This window comes from Colius striatus, chromosome 1 (assembly GCF_028858725.1).
Source record: "Colius striatus isolate bColStr4 chromosome 1, bColStr4.1.hap1, whole genome shotgun sequence".
Classification (NCBI taxonomy): domain Eukaryota; kingdom Metazoa; phylum Chordata; class Aves; order Coliiformes; family Coliidae; genus Colius; species Colius striatus.
In genome coordinates this window covers 2,434,027-2,453,361 of record NC_084759.1, presented here as the reverse complement: position 1 = coordinate 2,453,361, position 19,335 = coordinate 2,434,027, and the positions used below count along the sequence as shown (strand labels likewise).

The 19,335-nt window shown below is 52.3% G+C and overlaps 1 protein-coding gene across 2 annotated transcripts; it reads right to left on the bottom strand.

The window, feature by feature from the left end:
- Positions 1-231: 231 nt before the first annotated feature.
- Positions 232-18,622, bottom strand: TSKU (tsukushi, small leucine rich proteoglycan). Of its 2 annotated transcripts, none has more exons than XM_062020333.1 (2): positions 18,540-18,622; positions 232-1,371 (listed from the first exon to the last, which is right to left on the bottom strand). In XM_062020333.1, exon 2 carries the CDS (start codon positions 1,362-1,364, stop codon positions 306-308), a length of 1,059 nt encoding a protein of 352 aa, XP_061876317.1. In that variant the 5' UTR covers positions 1,365-1,371; positions 18,540-18,622; the 3' UTR covers positions 232-305. The 2 variants fall into 2 exon arrangements, with proteins under 2 accessions (XP_061876317.1, XP_061876318.1); XM_062020334.1 differs by lacking the exon at positions 18,540-18,622 and adding an exon at positions 17,733-17,789.
- Between the last annotated feature and the right edge of the window lie 713 nt (positions 18,623-19,335).

The following is a 19,335-nucleotide window of genomic DNA, read 5'->3' as shown; positions in this document are numbered from 1 at the left end:
TTTGCTCCAGATGGGCTGTTCTGCCCTGGGACCTGCAGAGCAGCTTGGTCCTCATTGTCCAGCATCCTTGTTGAGCTCCCAGGCTGTGTGTGTGTGTGTGTGTGTGCAGGAGCTCATCGCAGCAGGTAAAAGCTGGAGCCAGCATTGCAGAGTTTACAAAATCCACAAACAACCAAGTGTTGGCATGTACAAAATATATAAATTATTGACAGTTTTACAAAAGGCACACTGCAAACCCTCTCAGTCCGACACCTGTACAGATCCCACACCCCTCCTTTCCCCCCCTCTTTTCTCCCCACGTCCCATCACGAGACGTAAGGCGCTGCTGCCACGGACCCGTGGCTGTCGTGGCAGGTGAGCTCCTCTCTTTTGGTCAGCCCCATTTGTCGGTGGTACTGTCCTTCTTTGATGGTCTTAAGACACTGTATGTTCTTCCCCAAGGTGATGCTTTTGATGGAAGGCAGGTATTTCAGCACAGTCTTTGGCAAGGATGAGACACCTGTCCCAGAGAGGTTGAGCTCTTGTAGGGAGTTTAGACCGAAGATAACTTCAGCAGGCAGTGACTTCAGGTTGGGATTGCTGGATAAATCCAGAACTTGGAGGGCTGGGAGTTCCTTGAAGCTATAAGGTGATAACTCCCCAAAGCCACGCAGGCTGCTGAGGGACAGATGAATCAAACCTTTCAGCCCTGTGAAGTCTCCTTTCTTAATCCTGACTAGAGGGTTCCCATCAAGATTTAAGTATCTCAGAGGAATCCCTTGGAGGTTTGGCACAGATGTTAGCCTGTTGCCAGAAAGATTTAAGTTCTGGATGTTGGGGATGCTCTTTTCACGGTGCCTTGTAACTGTGCTGAGCATGTTATTGGATAGATCCACATTCAGGGGTTTTCCTTGGCCTCTGGAAGCAAAAATGTCCATCGATATATCCAAAAGCTTGTTATTACTCAAGTCAATGTCACCCAGAGGAGAAGTGGAGAAACAATCCTCTGGAAGGACTTGCAGAGAGTTATGACTCAGATCTAAGGACTCCAGGTACCGAAGCCTGGAGAAGGTGGTGGAGGAAATCTTGGCAATTTTATTGTAGCTCAGGTCAAGGCTGACCAAGGTGGTGTACCCAGGGCCAGTAAGCATGGATTCATTGATTGTTTCCAGCTTGTTTGATGATAGATCCAAGTAGGAGGTATCCAGAGGGATTGGGACAGGAACAATGTGTGAGCCTATCCCACTGCAGTCCACCTTGGTCAAGCTGAAGCTGTCAAAGAGACCAAAGCTTTCCACTTCACAGTGGCAGCCAGGGAAGCAGGTTTTGGTGGCACCAAAACAAGGAAGGAGAAGCAGCAAGTTGAACCAGGCTAGGGACTGCATTGTTGACCTGGAAACCAAGAAGAGAAGAAGTCAGGATTAATTGCCATAGGAATTACTTTACTGAAGATGTGCAACACCAGTCTGAGTTGTGTAGTCTCCTCCTTGGTCTTTCCAAAGGAAGAGAGTAAGCATGCCCTTAAATAACATGTTCCTAACACTTTGTTTCTCATGTTGTGAATCTCACTGGGGAATTAATGGGGAAAGAACAATTGGGTTAACAGGCTTTGCAGATATAAGTGAGCTAGGACACCACTGGAAATCAGCTGTAAGAACAGCAGGCTGCCTGAAAGCAAGATCTGTGCACCATGCACCCTTTGGACCACACACGGGGTTAGATGACAGCTCAAACTCTGAGACATTATAACAGCCTGGCAAACTTCAGCACACAGAGCTCTTGGTGCCAGGGCACCCATGGGAGACTTGGGAGTGCCAGGTTCAAACTCTACATTGACAAAGCATGAAGACTGAGCACTTAGTGGGAGCCTTGGGTGTCCCAAACCCTTATCAACTCAAACTTGTGGTCAGTTTTCCTACAGATGACAGAAATGATGGCATCATCAGAACATGCTCCAGGAAGGCCAGCTGCCTGCTGCCCAGGTGGACAGCCTGACTCCCTTGCTTGGACTTTAGATGAGTTTGGGTAGGTCAGATCATTGCTTTATATCAGGTGGTTAAACCCAACCCTGCTCAGGCTGGACAGGCAGGACAGACAATGGCCACTTGCCTGTTGGAGCAGAACCAAGGATTGCTCAGTCTAACCCAGCCCCTGCTGTGATGGGCCCAGCCTCCTGCACAGGCATTGAGTCGAGAGAGTGAACTTGAGTCTTTGCTAATGACATTAAATATCCTTTCTGATGAATGATGCCAGCAAGCAAGGAGCATTCTCCACCCCTCTAGTTTTGATGTGAGACATTTCTGGCCCTCCACCATTGCAACCAAGGGAGGGAGGCAGCTGATCTGCACCCCACCAGCTTTGCTGAGCCTCGTTAGATCTCATCCCAACAGCTCCTCCTCACAACTGTGGGCAATGGCAGCTGTGGGATTTCAAGAGCCAGACAAAAAGGCTTCAACTCTGCTTCTGTGGGGAGGGTAGACTGGAGCATGCCAACATCCTGCAGGCCAGCAGAGGCAGCAAGGGCTGTCCTTGTTGGCTCCCACTGCAGTCATGGGTGATGACTCCTTGTGTCTTGTAAACAAACTGGGAGGCCAGCAATGAAAACTCCCACCCAACCAGGCAAGCAGATCCACCAGAGCTGCTCTTTGGCTATGCTGCTGGCCATGAGCAGAGGCTCACATGTCAAACACTCACTGAGAAAAGGAAAAACAAAGAAAAGATCCCCTTTAAAGATTCCCATTGCCACCTCAACCCCCCTGGTCTCTATTCTCACCTTTCCCACCACTGTTTAAAAGCACTTTATTGACCTCTTTGCAGTACCACACACCCTTTGATCTGGCTGAGGCAACTCCCCCACAGCCCTTGCACCTTCCCAGGACCATTTCCTAGAAGTTCCTGCTTCCTTTCATCTCCCCTCACCCACCCCTTGGCAACAGCTTCTCTCCCTTTCCAACACACTCTTCCTGGCCTTGCCTCTTTCCCAGGAGACCCAGCAGGGATCACCTGCCAACGTGCAAAAGAGGTGCAAAGGGGGAAGAAAAAAAGTTGCAAAAATATTGTCCTGATGGCTGATATAACTTGTCTGGCCTTAACTCCCAGACCTCCTGCAAACAGAGAGCAGAGATTGGGACTGTGGCCAAAGTGCCTGCAACCAAAGGCATTGCTAAAGGCTGACACGTGATCCTCTGGGGCCCGTTATTCTACAGGAACAGCAGAAAAGCAGTCAGATGAGCTCTGGCCCCAGCCCATCCCAACTGTTGCTTGAGAAAACACATGTGTGTGCATTGGGGATGCAGAGGGTTGAGCTCCTTTCTGCAAACATGTTTCCAGATATCTCTTTCCTAAGCAAGGCTGATCTCCTCAGGTTCGGTGCAGACATACCACAGCCTGCTCCCTTCTGCAGTCCCTCCTAAACTAAACAGAATGGCAGGGGTTGGAAGGGACCTTTAGAGATCATCCAGTCCAACCTCCTGCAGAAGCAGGGTCACCTAGATCAGGTCACACAGGAACGTGTCCAGGTGGGTCTTGAAGAGCTCCAAGGAAGGAGCCTCCACAACCCCTCTGGGCAGCCTGGGCCAGGGCTCCCTCACTCCAACACTGAAACAGTTTGTTCTTGTGTGTAAGTGGAATGTTTTGTGTTCCAGCTTCATCCCATCACCCCTTGTCCTGTCACTAGACACAACAGAAAAAAGTGCTGCCCCAACCTCCTGACACCCACCAGTGAGATATTTATAAATGTTAATAAGATCCCCCCTAAGTCTCCTCTTCTCCAGACTAAACAGCCCCAGGTCCCGCAGCCTTTCCTCATATGAAAGATGTTCCAGTCCCCTGATCATCTTGGTGGCCCTGCGCTGGACTCTCTCCAGCACTTCCCTGTCCCTCTTGAGCTGAGGAGCCCAGAACTGGACACAGGACTCCAGATGAGGCCTCACCAGGGCAGAGCAGAGAGGGAGAAGAACCTCCCTTGACCTGCTGCCCACACTCTTCTTAAATACTACCCTTCTTTTCTTCCCATGAAGCTGCATTTGGAATGCAATGAGATGTTTTATTGCCAGGGGACATTTCACAGGGGAAATTACAGCAGTGGGGAGCAATTTGGAAATGAAAAAAAGCAAAACCTCAAACGTCTCCCAGGGAAAGGCCTGCAGCAGTGGCAGCTCAGCCCCTGGGATCCTCCCAAATCACACCCACTGGCCATTCTCACTCTGGTGTCTCAACAGGGAAAGTGTCCAGAGCCGGGCACAGAGCTGGGGAAGGGGCTGGAGCACAAGGGTGCTGGGGAGGGGCTGCGGGAATGGGGGTGTTGAGCCTGGAGAAGAGGAGCCTGAGGGGAGACAGCAGCACTCTCTGACACTCCCTCACAGGAGGCTGCAGGGAGGTGGGAGTTGATCTCTTCTCCCAAGTAATGAAGTCTCCTCTCCCTTTCCTGACAAGAAATAATGGGCTCAAGTTGCCCCAGGGGAGGTTGAGGCTGGAGCTGAGGCAGAACTGTTTCCCTGAGAGGAGTGTCAGCCCCTGTGCCAGGCTGCCCAGGGAGCTGGGGCAGTGCCCAGCCCTGGAGGGATCCCAAAGCCGTGGGGCTGAGGTGCTGAGGGCCAGGGGTCACTGATGGGCTTGGCAGGGTGAGGGAAGGGGTTGGACTTGATGGTCTTCAAGGTCTTTTCCAGCCAAATGATTCTATGATTGTAGGGCCTGTAGCAACAAGGGGTAATGGCTTTAAACTAAAAGAGGGGAGATTCAGGCTAGATATAAAGAAGAAACTTCTTTACAATGAGGGTGGTGAGGCCCTGGCACAGGTTGCCCAGAGGAGTGGTAGATGCCTTATCCCTGGAAACATTCAGTCAGGTTGGATGGGCTCTGAGCAACCTGATCTAGTGGAAAGTGTTCCTGCTCATGTCAGGAGGGGTTGGACTGAGATGACCTAAAAGTCCCTCCCAACCCAAACCATTCTGTGACTCTATGGTTCTGTGAAGTGAAAGGACAATCAAAACCAACCCTGTGCTTCCAATATGTGGCTGCTCAAATCCATTTTCACGTGGGAACTCCCTCAGTAAGTGGGCAGAGGCAGTGCCTCCCACTGCAACGTCCACTGCAAAACACTACACAGCTGAAATGCAACATGCAAAGTAGGTATTTGCACAGCATTACCTCTTCCCTTCCTGCAGCACAGCCCTGAATTCTCCCTTACTGGTTTTGCAATTGCTTTGCAGATGAGATGCAACCCATTACCACCAGTCAAACACTCCCTTGGAGCAGCATGAAGCATTCATAGGCTAACAAGCCACTTGGCCAATAGTTCCAATAACAGATAGGAGAAACAGAGGCACTGGTCATCTTCCAGCCCAAGAGAGAGACTCCTGCATTGCCAGATAATCAAGGAAGGGCTTGCTCACACAGGCATGCTGTCTCAACACATGGAGCAACTGATAGCACTCTTTCAAAAGGGGAAAGAAACATGCCCCAGGCACTGACAGTCCGTCTGTGTACAGCGTGCATCTGAAACCGCATCAAATTGCCTTTGGATGGCTGCCTACAGCTGCTCTGTTGATAAAGGCAGGAAGCCAAGGTATCCCCTCACAAAAGGAAGATGAGTTCTCCTCCTGTAGCACTGAGGGGATCCTGTAATCATAGAATGGTGGGGGTTGGAAGGGCCCTGCTCATCTAGCACAAGCCCCTACTAAAGCAGGTTCCCCTCGCTCAGGGGGCACAGGAACGTGTCCATGTGGTTTGGAAACCTCCAGAGAAGGAGCCTCCACACCCTCCCTGGGCAGCCTGGGCCAGGGCTCCCTCACCTGCACAACACAAGGTTTCCCTTGTGTTTAAATAGAACCTTTTGTGTTCCAGCTTATGTCCATTACCCCTTGTCCTGTCACTGGCCACTACAGAAACACATCCCACCCTGGATGGAAGCCCATTGCTTCCCAGTGTCCCCCGTCAGGAACGTGGAGATGAAGAGGATGCTACCTAGGCTACCTCCAGTTGCCCTGGCAACCAACAAGCCAGAAATCCCTGCAGGGAAACATCAAGGACTAATTACAGAATAATGAGAGGAGGATGTGTTTGAAGGTTCATTGTTTGATGGAGTCGGGCAATGGCCCATCCTGTCCTTCACTCTGCTTGGTGAAGCATGGCCTGAAATGCAGGTGGAGATGAAGACTCAAAGTCACCCAATGAGGCTTAAGGTACATAAGTAAGAAGTACAGAAAGCCCAAGTTGTCTCTAAGTTGTGTGGAGAGAAAGAAGTTGCTCCAGAAGGGGATGAAGCCCATCTAAGATCAGATCTGTTCTTGGAGATGCCAATCTTTCCCTTGACCATGGTGGAGTGGGATGCTTGCTCTCACTCAATTGCTGCTTCCCACCCCTCCAAAAGCCACATCTGGGAAGCAAACAGCAGCCCAACTCTCAGGAATTTTACCTCAAGTGGGAACAAACCAATGCTGCCTCCAGCATGGGAAAATTAGGAATGAAATCCCCATGGCACCAGGGTTTTGGCTGCATCCTCCAAACTCGAGTCTCACCCAGCAACCAGGAGCAGCCAGGATGAATCAGTCCAGCTCACTCATCCAACAGAAAGAAAACACAGCCCAATCTTCCTTTTCCCCCTTTGGTGGATCGGTTTTCCAACAAAGTGGGCCCAGACACAAGGTTTCCAGCTCTGGCATGGGAATAGGGAGAACAGGACCTGTCCTTTTAACAGCAGTTCACCATTAGAGCAGGTCAGGTATGACATGATAAGACCTGGAGGACAGATCCTGGTTATTCCCAGGTTTCTTGCCAATTGTGCTGCTGGATAAATACTGAATTAACTGCAGATAGAGCACTTTTTAAATGGAAGAGGGGAAAAAGCAAGGGCAGGAGTCTGCTTGTCCCAAATAGAGCAGCTGTTCTAGTGAAGGACAGAGGAGTTGGATGAGCAGCAATATTTAATCAAGAAGAATTTGGGGATTGTCTTCTGTCTCTTGCATCAGCCAAGTGAAGAGAACGTACAAGGCCCTCAAGGCTCACTTGGCTGCAATCACTAAATGGGGGCAGGGGAAAGGGAACGTTATTGGAAAGAGAAACAAGCTGCATAGGTTATGATGGAAGCCATAAATCCTTCAGATTGCAAAGAGGAAAAGGAAAAAGAGACAGCTGGCTCTTTCTCTCTTTAAATACTTTGGAGGCTCTGAGAGGCAGCTGGGATGGAGGCTCCAGAGCATCAGGATGCTCCTGAGTTGCTTCTCTAACAACTAAATTGCTTCAGAAAACTTTCACCTCTCTCTTCTGTTGATTTTTCTGTAGAATAAGAATAGTCCAAGAGTTATCACATGGTGGATTTAACCCCCAAATGGGACCTCCAGAGCTCCTCCAGCACAACCCCCTGCTAAAGCAGCTTCCCCTGGCTCAGGGGGCACAGGAACGTGTCCAGCTGGGGTTGGAAACCTCCTGATAAGGAGCCTCCACACCCTCCCTGGGCAGCCTGGGCCAGGGCTCCCTCCCCTCAGCACCAAAGGACTTGCTCCTCCTGGGCCAGGGGCACTTGCTGTGTTTAAGCCTGTGCCTGTTATCCCTTGTCCTGCCACTGGCCACCACACAACAAAGTGTCACCTCCTGACCCTTTCAGCACCCTTTAGGTGCTTGTGAGTGTTGCTGCGGTGCCCCTGAGCTCAGGCTTCTCTTCCCCAGGCTCAACAGCCCCAGGGCTGCAGCCTTTCCTCCTCACACACATGTTGCAGCCCCTCAGCACCTTGGCATCCCTGCACTGGCCTCTCTGCAGCACTTCCCTGTCTCTCTGCAGCTGGGCAGCCCAGCCCTGGCCACAGCACTGCAGATGTGGCAGAGCAGAGAGGCAGCACAACCTCCCTGGCCCTGCTGCCCACACTCTCTTCATGCCCCCAGGCTGCCATTGGGGCTTACTGCTGCTCATGTTTCTTTGCTGCCCTCTCAGCCACACTTCTCCAGTGTGGAGTCTCTAGGCTGAGCCCAAATGATGCTGCAGATGCAAACACAACCCAGGCCCATAGGCCACAGTGAGTAGAAGACAGCAAAGCCGGTGCAAACCAGGCACAACCAGAGACTACTCATCCCTTAACTCACAGGCACACACCCCTCACATGACAAAGAAACAGCTGAGGACAAGGTTACTCATACTTTTTTCTTCTGGAATGAATCCATTGCAAGTGAAGGCCACCCAGGCCTTTGCTCTGCCTGCTTCAGACCAGCCTTTCCTTGTGCAAGGGGTCCCCACCTGCATGCAGCAAAGAGCTGTGTTTACCCCCTCCATAAAGCCCTTTCAGCCAATCAGTGCTTCCTCACAAAGGAGGTTTGGTGTGAATGGGAACAGAGCTTTCTCACCCATTCTAGGTGGTTGCTGGTTTGGGGTATGCTCTGCCAGTGGTTCTAAGCTCATTGTTCTTGGATTCAGAGAGAGGAGAGCTCATGAGAACCCAAGAGGTATCTGCTCTTTAGGTTTGATCCTGAGGGTTCAGATGGGTTTGGGGGAGTTCAGTGGAGTTACTCTGGGTGTCAGTGACAGCAGGATGAGAATTAGTCCCTTGGCTCTTCTAAATTTAGCTTGATTTCATGGAGCCCTTCAACAGGAGGCATTGCACAAGTCACTTGTGGGTGATACTGTTATCACCCTTCACGTCACACTGATGGGTTTATCAGGGGAACTGGAAGGCTGCTCAGACAGCAGAGCCAACAGATACTCATTAGGATATAAAGAAGGGGATGTGCAACCCAGCCTTCTCCTTCTCATCCTATTTCCCCCACCAGTGCCTGCTAGCATTTGGATGAAGGCAAACTCAGCCACTGAGACAGTGGTTTTAGCCCTTATGGCTCAATCCAAAGAGCATAAACAGGAGCTAAAATCATCCTGCAGGTGCCTGAACACTTTTTGCTCCATTTCCCAGCTCAGAGAATTAAATGTAGGGAATGAGGGGAAAAATAAACCCCACAAATGAAGAGATTTCTCTATGAATTCCTTTCTGCTTTAATGACTTCTAATAATGGATGGAAAAGCACCTCCCTGGCATTCAGTCAAGGGCCCCAGCACCAAAGGGGGAGTTGTTAGCAAGTCATTAACCCAGTGGTATCAGGGATCTGTATTACCAAGCTGTGGAAGAATGAAATGCAATAGGCACCAAACTGAGGGTGGAAAGAAAAAGTCTTCTCCCTCAGTGCTGAGATGTGGTTGTATTTAAGGCAGGTGAAGGTGGGTGGTGTGATGGGTGGCCTCAAGAAAGGATTCATCCTCTCTGACCTGTGGGGTCACAGAAGGTAACCAGGACAAGCAGATCTCCAGCCAGTGGTTTATCAGCTCTGTGAGGTGCCTTGTTCAAGGGGACAAAACTGCCACAGACAGAGATGAGGTGCTGCTCCCAGATCTAGGCAAGAAGCCCATTGTTCTGCCTCAAGTCTGTCTTTTCAAGACTTGAACCTCACCAAAACCCCCCTGGCATTTAAAAACAAGACACTGTTCCTCATTTTCCCCAGATCTGTCACCTCTGTTTGCTTTTCTCAGCCCTGGACAGAGAGAAACTGCTGAGCCAAGCCAGCAGTGACTAACCAGCATCCCACCCATGCTCTCCATCCTGCAGGGAGACTTCCACAGACATTACAGGGGATGGGAGTAGATCAGATTAGCAAGAGCAAAAGCCAAATTGTTAAGTGTGAGAAGCATTTCACAACACCAAAGCCAAGAGAAGACACATGGGATTGATCCAGAGGGAACCCAGCACCTCCAAACCCTACAGCTTCAAGCTCTGGCTTTGTTTCCAAACTTGTGACACCCCTTGCTCAGCTGAAAAAGCCTCTGCTCTGGGGTTTTTTTCTTGAAAGCAAGAAAGAAAAAGAAAACCAAACAGAAAATAGCCTTTCTTTATACAAGAAATGGAGAGACCCATTCAAATCATCTTTGCTCCAGCTGTTTGTGTCACAAATCCCATCTGCTTTGCAGAAGGCCACAGGTAATTTATCATCTCAGTGTTTAAGCAGCTAATAGTTTATTCTACTTGGGCAATCTTCCCCCTTCAGCATCTGTAGGCTCTCCCCAAGGAGGGAATCAAGCTGGTGTGGTGTCTCTGATGAAAGGAAACCTGTGCAGCGACTTCTGTGGCTGAAACAGTGACAAGCTGTATGGCCCCAAGAGCTGAGTGCCTCAAAAAGCCACGTTGTACTGGCTGTGGGACCTGGGGCTGTTGAGCCTGGAGAGCAGAAGGCTGAGGGGGGATCTCATCAACACTGAAGTACCTAAAGGTTCAGCAGCAAGAGGATGGGGAGACACTTTTTTCTGTTGCCTCAGGTGCCAGGACAAGGGGTAACAGGCACAAACTGGAACACAAAAAGTTCCACTTAGACACAAGGAGCAGGTCCTTTGGTGCTGAGGTGAGGGAGCCCTGGCCCAGGCTGCCCAGGGAGGGTGTGGAGGCTCCTTCTCAGGAGGTTTCCAACCCCAGCTGGACACGTTCCTGTGCCTCCTGAGCCAGGGGAAGCTGCTTTAGCAGGGATTGGGCTGGAGCAGCTCTGCAGGGCCCTTCCCACCCCCACCATTCTGAGATTCTGTGGTCTTGGAAGCAAACAGCAGCCCAGCTCCCACCTCAAGTGGGGAAAAAAAAGTCAGTGCAACCTCCAGCGTGGGAAAATGAGGAATGACATCACCACAGCACCAGTGTTGCACAAAAACCCCCTTTCCCTGATCAGCCCAGGAAGCTGCCACGTTAATAGCAGTTATATGTGGGGTGGGGCAAGTAGCCTCCTGTGGCTTTTGAAAGCAACTTTGCTGGCCAGCTTCATGCTGAGCTGTTCTCCTGCCCAGAGGAGGCATTCCCAAAAGGAAATGAAGTCTGCCAAACCTCTGGAGAGGCTGCAGGCAGGGGAAGGCAGGAGCTGGAGTGGGTGGCACCTTCCCAGAAGCAGAGGGAACAAAAGCATCCCAGCCCCATGGCTACCTCCTGGCTGTACCAGCTGCAGAACTGCTCAAAATGGGAGCATCAGCAGCCTCACACTGGTTCCCAGCAGGCACATGGGATCAAATGAAGTGCCTGCAAGGGATGCAGGAGCTTGGGGCCTTCTCCTGCTCCAGCATCACCCTGGGGTGACCACCTCAAAGCCTTTTACCCCTCTGACCCTGCTCCCTGCCCTTCCCCCCCTCTGCTCTTTGAGCATTTCCAGGAACAGGAGGACTCCCAGCACTCTCTGAGCCTAACAGAGATCCCATCTCAGCCAGGAACACAAATATTTTCTCAGCCACCTCCAACTCAGCCCCAGTAGGATCTTTATCATCAACCCAACCACACATCCCAGAACAGTAGGAGTTCTTTTGGCACAGACAGGACAGAGCAACTCTCCATCATGGCACTTCATAACAAAAGGAGAGCTTCCCACTGAGTTTTACACCAGCCCTCATGTGTTTTGCTGTGAAGAGGGATGTGGTGAGGCTCCCAGCAGATCCCCCTGCCCCATCACCTCATATGCCCAAGAGCTCACTGTGATGCACAGAGATGTACTGCCAGTACCCAGGCTTTACTGAAATCACAGTGCTAACCTTGGGAGGATTAAACCATCCTTCTTCAGGTCTGCATCCCCCTTTGCAAAAGACCAACTCAAAAATGATGGACCACAACTTCACCTCCAGCCTCAGGGTTGCACAGGCTTCCCCCTCCTCTCTGAGCATTCCTAGAGCTGGAGTAAGAAAGCCAAGGAGCTGACATGAATTTTTAAAGCATAAAACACCTGAGGCAGAGCCTTACTTCTTAGCTGGTCAATTATTGAAAGCTAAAAGGATCTCAGCGAGCTTCTCCTGTAGCCTCAGCTCTTGCCCATGCTGACCCTCAACCCCAACCAATTCCTGTGCCAGCTCCTGCTGTGGTGATACTTTTCTGCAGCACTTCAGCTCCCAGAGACATGATATAATCCAAGAGGAATGCACTCTGGAGCAAACACCATCCTCCAGGCCAGCGAGGAACGTTACGAGGTGCAGCTTAAAGCTCTCTTCCAACCAAATGATTCAAGGACCCACCAGCAGCTGTGTGGTCCATGAGGGAAAGGTTTGATATCTATGGATGTAACCCACATCCCTGACCTGGTTTCCTTTCCAGCTGCAGAAGGATCATGCTGCATGGATGGACATGGATGGATTCCCCTGCAGAGGATGAGCTGGGCAAGGGGAAGGAAAGAAGGAAGAGAGAGGGAGGAATATGCTGGGGGAAAAGTGATACATCTGCCCTTCCAAGTGAGCCAGCCACCAGGACCAAATAACTCACAGTAGCCCCATCATCCTGTATCTCTGTTTCCCAGATCTTTCTCCTTGAGACAGAGGTGGCTGCATATCAGCTGCCCAAATGCTGCCTCTACCAGTGTGCCTGTCTGGCTCTAGCAAGCAGAGGCTGCCAGCACCAGCCAAAATCATGTGAACAGCAGAGGGAAAAGTAGTTTGCCCCATCAGGACTCCAGCTGGGCAACGCCTCCAGCCTTGGCAGAAGGATTTTAAGAGGACCACATGCAGCTTTAGCTCTCTGAAAGGCAGCAGCTCCCAACCTCCCTTCTCCTAAGAGCCCCATGGGGCTGCTGGCTTTGATAAAAGAGGGCAAAGTGAGAAGGCAGCATGAGGCTGGGTGCCCCTCAGCACTGCCCCAGATGGCCCAAGGCTTCTTTGTGGGCTTTTCATTTATTTTTGTGGTTGGCTTGGTTTTATTTCCACCCACAATAATCTCTGGGCCTCTTCACTGCCTGTGGCTCTCAGCATGCAGCTGCAGACCCTCCACCATGGAGATAATAAATACAATCCTGGCCATTATTGTTGCAAACAGCACAGCTGGAGGCTCCTGTCTCATTCCCCTTCCAGCCTTTCTTCCTCCCCCCCTCTTCCTCCCCAAATAACTCTTGCAACATGAGGCTGTGAGCAATGAACAGCAGTGAAACTGCTCAGGAGAGCATCAGCTGCAGCCTCAGGAGCTGCCCCCAAAGTGAGACACTTGCTATGCTTTGGGAAGGGGGGATTTGAGGAAGGGAAAAGGGGTCTGGATAAAGCTGACAAAGGGTTTAGCATCACCCCCTACTGCAGTTCCCAGCCCAGAGGATGCTTCTCTGCCCCAGAGGTGTGGTACTGTGGGATCTCCTCAGCTCTTTGCCTGGTGCTGAGGGCCATGGGTTAGTGATGGGCTTGGCAGGGTGAGGCCAGTGGTTGGATTTGATGATCTTAAAGGTCTTTTCCAACCAAAATGATTCCATGATTCTCCCCTCCTTGGCCCAGGACTCTCCAGCCCCTCTTGGCTGGTGCAGAGTCTTGGAGAGAAGGGTCATCTGAAGTAGGTTGGGAGACCCACATCCCCAGGAGGACTCATTTCTCACTGCTGGCTTTACCACAAAGAGCTCACTCATGTGCCTCACCTTCCCTCCTGACACCTTAAGGGTGACCAACCCCAGGAGGTGTTCACTCCTGTGTGGTATCATCTCCTGGGAGTACATCCCCAGGTTCAGATCCCACCAGTTTAACTGGGAATGGAGCACAAGCCAAAATGGGGTCTCACCCCACACAGAAGCCCCTAGCCAAATGCCATCACTGTCCTTATGCACCACATCCTGCTCCTGCCTTGCCTGGACACTCTGGGGACACCAACCCTGCTTTGCTTTCTGCAAACTGGTCAGCCAGGCTGGGAAACATGGAAGGGGACCTTTGGAGAGGTGGCTGTGGTGGAGGAGTATCAAAGTGCCTCTCAAATCAGTGTTGGTGGACTCTGAAACATGGCTGCAGTCTCAGTGGCTGCCAGCAGCAGGCCTTCTCCAGGGACCTCTGCCCACTTGTGCTGCTCCACACCTTCCCAGGCTCCATCCTGTCCCTATCCCTGTCCCCTTGTTATTGGCAGAGCCCTGTGGCAGTTCTGCCATGCCATGTGGATGCAGCATATCACCCAGGAGTACACAGCCATCTTCCTTTACCATTTAACCCTGCATTAAGACACCTCCTAACCCAATTTGTCCTGATTTCACTGATCAGTAGAGTAAGACTTCCCAAATTACATCACCCTCATCTGTGTCTTCTGTATGGGCAGCCACCTGCACTCTGTTCCTTTCCCCAAAGCCAAGGGAGGCCAATATGCACCCTGTGAACACCTGAGATGGGGACATTTGGGGACAGCCCAGAAGAGCAATGCTGTCCCCCAATGCCTGACACTGGACAGATTCAGATCCTTCCTATGATCCTGTAATCCTCTGAGGTGATCTCTTCCAAGAGGTTGCAATGGTCTGGCCTTGGAAAGAGACAGGGCTTGCACTTTGGGTGGGAACTGAGCCTTTGCATGGGGATTAATGGGCTGTGGAGGAAGGATCTCCTCTGCCCTGCTGTGTGAAACTTGAACTCATGTCCCCTGCCACAGACACATTCTCAAGGATGGGAGGAAAATGAGCTATTTTGAGGGGGAGGATGTGTCCTGCCCCACTTGGAGAGCTCTTGGCATGAACCATGGGGAAGGAGAGGAGTCAGCATCACAGGCATACAGCAATAAAAAACCTCCAAAAAGAAGCAGGAAGGAGGAAAAAGGGAAGGAAAGGAAAAAAAAGCCCCAGGGGTGCCAGCACTCATGTTACAGGCAGCACATGGCCCAGCTCTGACAAAGATAAAAGTGCTTTTTTCCAGTGTGCCACTGCTCTGACAGGCAGATTTCCAGCCCACTTAATGCAACTCAGGAATGTCCAGTGCTAAGGCAGACAGGTTGGTTTAATCTCTTGCAGCATCTGCAAGCAGGGTAGAGAGAAGGCCAAAGCAGGTATTTCCCTCCCCTACCCCTGCTCCACATGTTCAATAGTTCAAGAGGGAAGGATGGAAACTCCCAAAACAACAAAAACTGCAATACAAATGAAAACCTCAAAGCTTCCTTGTCATGAATGGCTGAGCCACTCCACATTCCCCTTGATAGGTCCAGGTGCCAAGTTTTAAGACAAGAAACAGCTTGCTCAAGCCAGCCTTTATCTCTTCCAGGCCCTCCACAGCTCAGCATTCGGAAGTTTCTTTTGATAGCCTGCCAGGCTGCCAATGCTGTGGCTACTGAGCATGGCCTGGGGCTACCAGGGGTCAGGGAGAGGGCTGCTGAGCACAGCCCAGGGCTACCAGGGGCCAGGAGGGCCATCAGACAAGGATGTCTTGTCTCATCCCACCTTCAGCCTCTGCTTCTCCCCACAAACCAGCTGAGAATGGAGGAGGAATAGGGAGAAAAGACTGAAAGAGGAGGTAAAAAAACCCAACCCACCCAACCCCAGCAGTCAGGGATGGAGAGAAGACTCTGAACGTGGGAAGATGGTGGCTCACCTTTTTGCTGCCCAGCTGTGTCTCCTGCTGGAGCAGCACAGGCTGCTGTTGGCTGCTGGGCTGGGGGAGCACAGGATGCTTTCTCCTGTGTCCAAGCAAAATAAAACCCAAAGGTTTTTCTAGGGGTTTGTTTCTGTTTTAACAGGTCTTTTCTCCCCTTTTCCTGCCACCTATTCCTTGCTCTCAATCATAACCAAGAGGGGTGCAGGAGACCCTCACCCCAACCCTGCAGCTTTCACCTCGCCGTCTGAAACGAATGTCCCCTGGGATGTCTGTCACATCCTCCTCCTCATTCCCTCCAGGCATCTTTGTAATTGCTCCTCACCGCCTCTGCCAGCAGCAGCTGAAATTCATTCACAAACCAGCACCAGGGCAAACCCATCCGAGAGCTGCCACCCGCCCTCCCTCCTCCCCCAGCCCGGAGGATGCTCACCGGAGCCAGGGACTGCGTGTCCGAGAGGATACTGGCACTGCTGAGAACAGGTCAGGGCCTCACCGAGCCGTTTATAACCCTCCCCGTGTGAGCAAGCGCCTCCCACGTCCTCTCCCATCCATCGGGTCAGGAGAGTGCGTGAGCCGTGCCCCGTGCCAGCGCGGTGGCACACTCACAGCAACCCGCTTCACCTTCGCGGCGGCCGCCTGCCAACTTCAGCAGGCTGCAAATCCTCCCGGGGGTATAGAACAGGCTGTCTCCGCTCCTCTCAGCATCGAACACAGCCCCGGCGTGCTCCCGGAGCCGCTCTCATCCCGCCTTCCCCCCCGGCCCCTCGTCCCCGGCAGCGGTGCCCGCGGCTGCTCTGCCTCGGCGCGGCAACGCACACAAGTTTCCTACTGTAACTTGGGTGAATGCGGTCATTCAGCCTAAGCGGCAGCTGATTTATCGTGGCAGAAGCTCAGGGAAATCTTTGGAGCCGGGGAGGGGGTGTTGGGGGGTGGAGGCTCCTCCTCGCCCACCGCATTCCCTCCCTGACCCGCACGGGGAACGCAGCTTCACACAAGCCGCCAGCTCCATCCATCCATCCTCCCCTCTCTCCTCCCAGCCTCCCCCAAACCCCGAGCGAGAGGGGGAAAGTTGCCGGAGCCTTTTGTCTCCCCGAGCTCCGGCACGTGTTGTGCTTCACCGGGCTAATAAATGCGCGGCTCCGCGCCCCGGCGCGGCTGCGGCGCTGAGGACGAGTTTCCATGGAGCTGCTGAAAAGTTTACGGGGTGTGGACCTTAGCAGGGGAGCCCCGGCCTTTCTGACCTCCTCCTGCAGAAGTCACAACCGGCAGCTTTTTGTGTTTTCTTCTTTTTTTTTCCCTCCTTTTTTCCTTATTTTCTTCTTTTTAAAGAATATTTTTTCTTTATTTTTCTCCTTTCCTTATTTTCCTCTTTTTCCTCTTTCCTCTTTCCTCTATTTTCCTCTTTTTCCCTTATTTTCTCTTTTCACCATTTTTCTCTTTTCCTTTTTTCCTCATTTCTCTCTTTCTCATTTTTCTCTCTCCCTAATTCTTCCTCTTTCCCTTATTTTCCTCGTTTCCTTTTTTCCTCTTTTCCTTTTCCTCTTTTCCTCATCTTTCTCTCTCCCTTATTTTCTCTCTCCCTTATTTTCTCTCTCCCTTATTTTCTCTCTCCCTTATTTTCTCTCTCCCTTATTTTCCCTCTCCCTTATTTTCCCTCTCCCTTATTTTCCCTCTCCCTTATTTTCCCTCTCCCTTATTTTCTCTCTCCCTTATTTTCCCTCTTTTCTCTTTCCCCCATTTTCTCTTCTCCTTTTTTTCCTCTTTTTCTCTCTCTCCCTCTTTTTCTCTCTCTCCCTCTTTTTCTCTCTCTCCCTCTTTTTCTCTCTCTCCCTCTTTTTCTCTCTCTCCCTCTTTTTCTCTCTCTCCCTCTTTTTCTCTCTCTCCCTCTTTTTCTCTCTCTCCCTCTCTTTTTCTCTCTCCCTCTCTTTTTCTCTCTCCCTCTCTTTTTCTCTCTCCCTCTCTTTTTCTCTCTCCCTCTCTTTTTCTCTCTCCCTCTTTTTCTCTCTCCCTCTTTTTCTCTCTCCCTCTTTTTCTCTCTCCCTCTCTTTTTCTCTCTCCCTCTCTTTTTCTCTCTCCCTCTCTTTTTCTCTCTCCCTCTCTTTTTCTCTCTCCCTCTCTTTCTCTCTCCCTCTCTTTTTCTCTCCCTCTCCTTCCCTCTCTCCCTCTCCTTCCCTCTTTTTCTCTCCTTCCCTCATTTTCTTCTTCCAATAACAGAACAAATAAATCCCAGTCTGCTTCCTCACCCGTCCCCCCCACCCCCCTTCCCCAAACACACCTTCCCCTCCAGCTTAATCCATTTACAGACATGGGAAATTCCCAGGCAGGGAGCTTTACTCAGCCTTTCTCTCTACAAACCAGGCTGGGGGAAGGATCCCCCCTCTCTACACCTTCCCGGCTCTTCATCCAGCCCTTGGAGCTTCACAGAGACACACACATACACACTCCTTCTCCTTTCTGCCCTTACCTTGGGTGAGCTGCGAGCTTCCCAGCACCAGAACCCGACCAAAAAAGCCTTTCTGCTCTCCCCGGCCGCCGTGCTGGGAGGGGAGGGCCGGGGAAAGCGGGGGAGGAGAGGAGGGGGAGACAGGGAGCCCTGTGTGGAATCAAAGCCCCGAAGCCGGGCACGGGAGGCGGTGCGGAGCCTCCAGCTGCTGCTCGGATTACTTTGCAGCCGTGGCAATCCCAAACGCTCTACAAACCACCATTGCACCGGGGCAGGGAAGGGGAGGAGAGGGGCAGAGATCCCTGCTGGGGACTCTTCATCCTCTCCTCTGCCCGATGGGGAAAGGGAGAGGGCTGGGGGCTCGGCTGCACCCGCTCCACCCCAAAATCCCCTCTTTGCGAAAGCCAGAGGTGAGGAAAAAGTAGTCTGCCTCCAGCCCAGACCTCCGTCCTTCTCCCTCACCCCGCACCCGAGATGTTGTGCCACCGAGCCCCCGCTAAGCCCCCGCGCCGGGCAAACTCATCGCACCCAGAGAAAGTTTCCCGGCTCGGAGGCTGGGGCATGTGGGGAGGCTGGGGGATGTGGGGAGGCTGGGGGATGTGGGGAGGCTGGGACCCAGCAGACACCCCCAGGGCTGACCCTGAGCATCCCGGGGGAGGCGGCTGGGAGGGCTCAGCACACCCCTCTGCAGTCACCTCCCATCCCCTTCCCCAAAGATGAGACTTGGTGGGGCGAGGAGGAGGAGGAGAGGAGAGGAGGGGGGAGTTGCGACAGCCGGCGGCTCCTCACACACCGGGGAAGGGATGGGGAGGTGCGGGGGGGACTCACCGGGGCCGGGGTCGGTTCCCACGGCGGAGCGGCTGCGGAGCGCCGGTTCCCACGGCGGGGAGCCGGCAGCAGCGAGGCTCGGGGCCGGCTGTCCCCTTCTTCCCTCCTCCTTCTTCCCTCCTCCTCCTTCTCCTCCTCCTCCTCCTTCTCCTTCTCGTCCAAGGCGTGCAGCTGGTCGGGCGAGCGGGCTACCCTCTTCCCTGCAGGAGGAGGGAGGAGGGAGCTCAACAGATGGCTGCACACAAGGGAACATCTGGGAGGAGGAGGAGGAGAAGGAGGAGGAAGGAGGCAGGACTTTTGCGCTCAGTCTGTGCCACTCCTGAGCTGACAGACCCCTCTTATGGGGGGGGGAAAAAAAAGGTGGTGGTGGGGTGTCAAGGTGGCTTTACACACAGACACACACACACATACACACACACTCGTCTTTCCCTGCTGCTCTGCATCCAGCCCTGGTTAAAATCCCTTGTAGCCCCTCTCTTTTCCTGAGGATCACTCCAGAGTTACCCTGACAGCACAGCCTTGTTTTCAGCCCAGACCTCTGCAGGGCTGTGTTTGCAGGAGTGGATCCTATTCCTGCACACTGCCTGCATCCAGTTTGCCAGGCATGAAGGGCCAAGGTCATCCCAGGGTGCAGGATAGGACCAGACAGCACTGAATGATGCCAGCAGGCAGGAAACTGGGGTTTAGAAACTGTGTGGAGCAACCCCTGAAATGGGATGCAGCAAAATGAAAGGAGAAAAGCAATTAGTAATCCACAGTTTGGGAAACTGAGTCTCTGGGGCTTCCCCAAGGAGGC

Bases quoted from the DNA above. Each gene is read 5' to 3' on its own strand.
- TSKU (XM_062020333.1), bottom strand. From the start codon at position 1,364: ATGCAGTCCCTAGCCTGGTTCAACTTGCTGCTTCTCCTTCCTTGTTTT.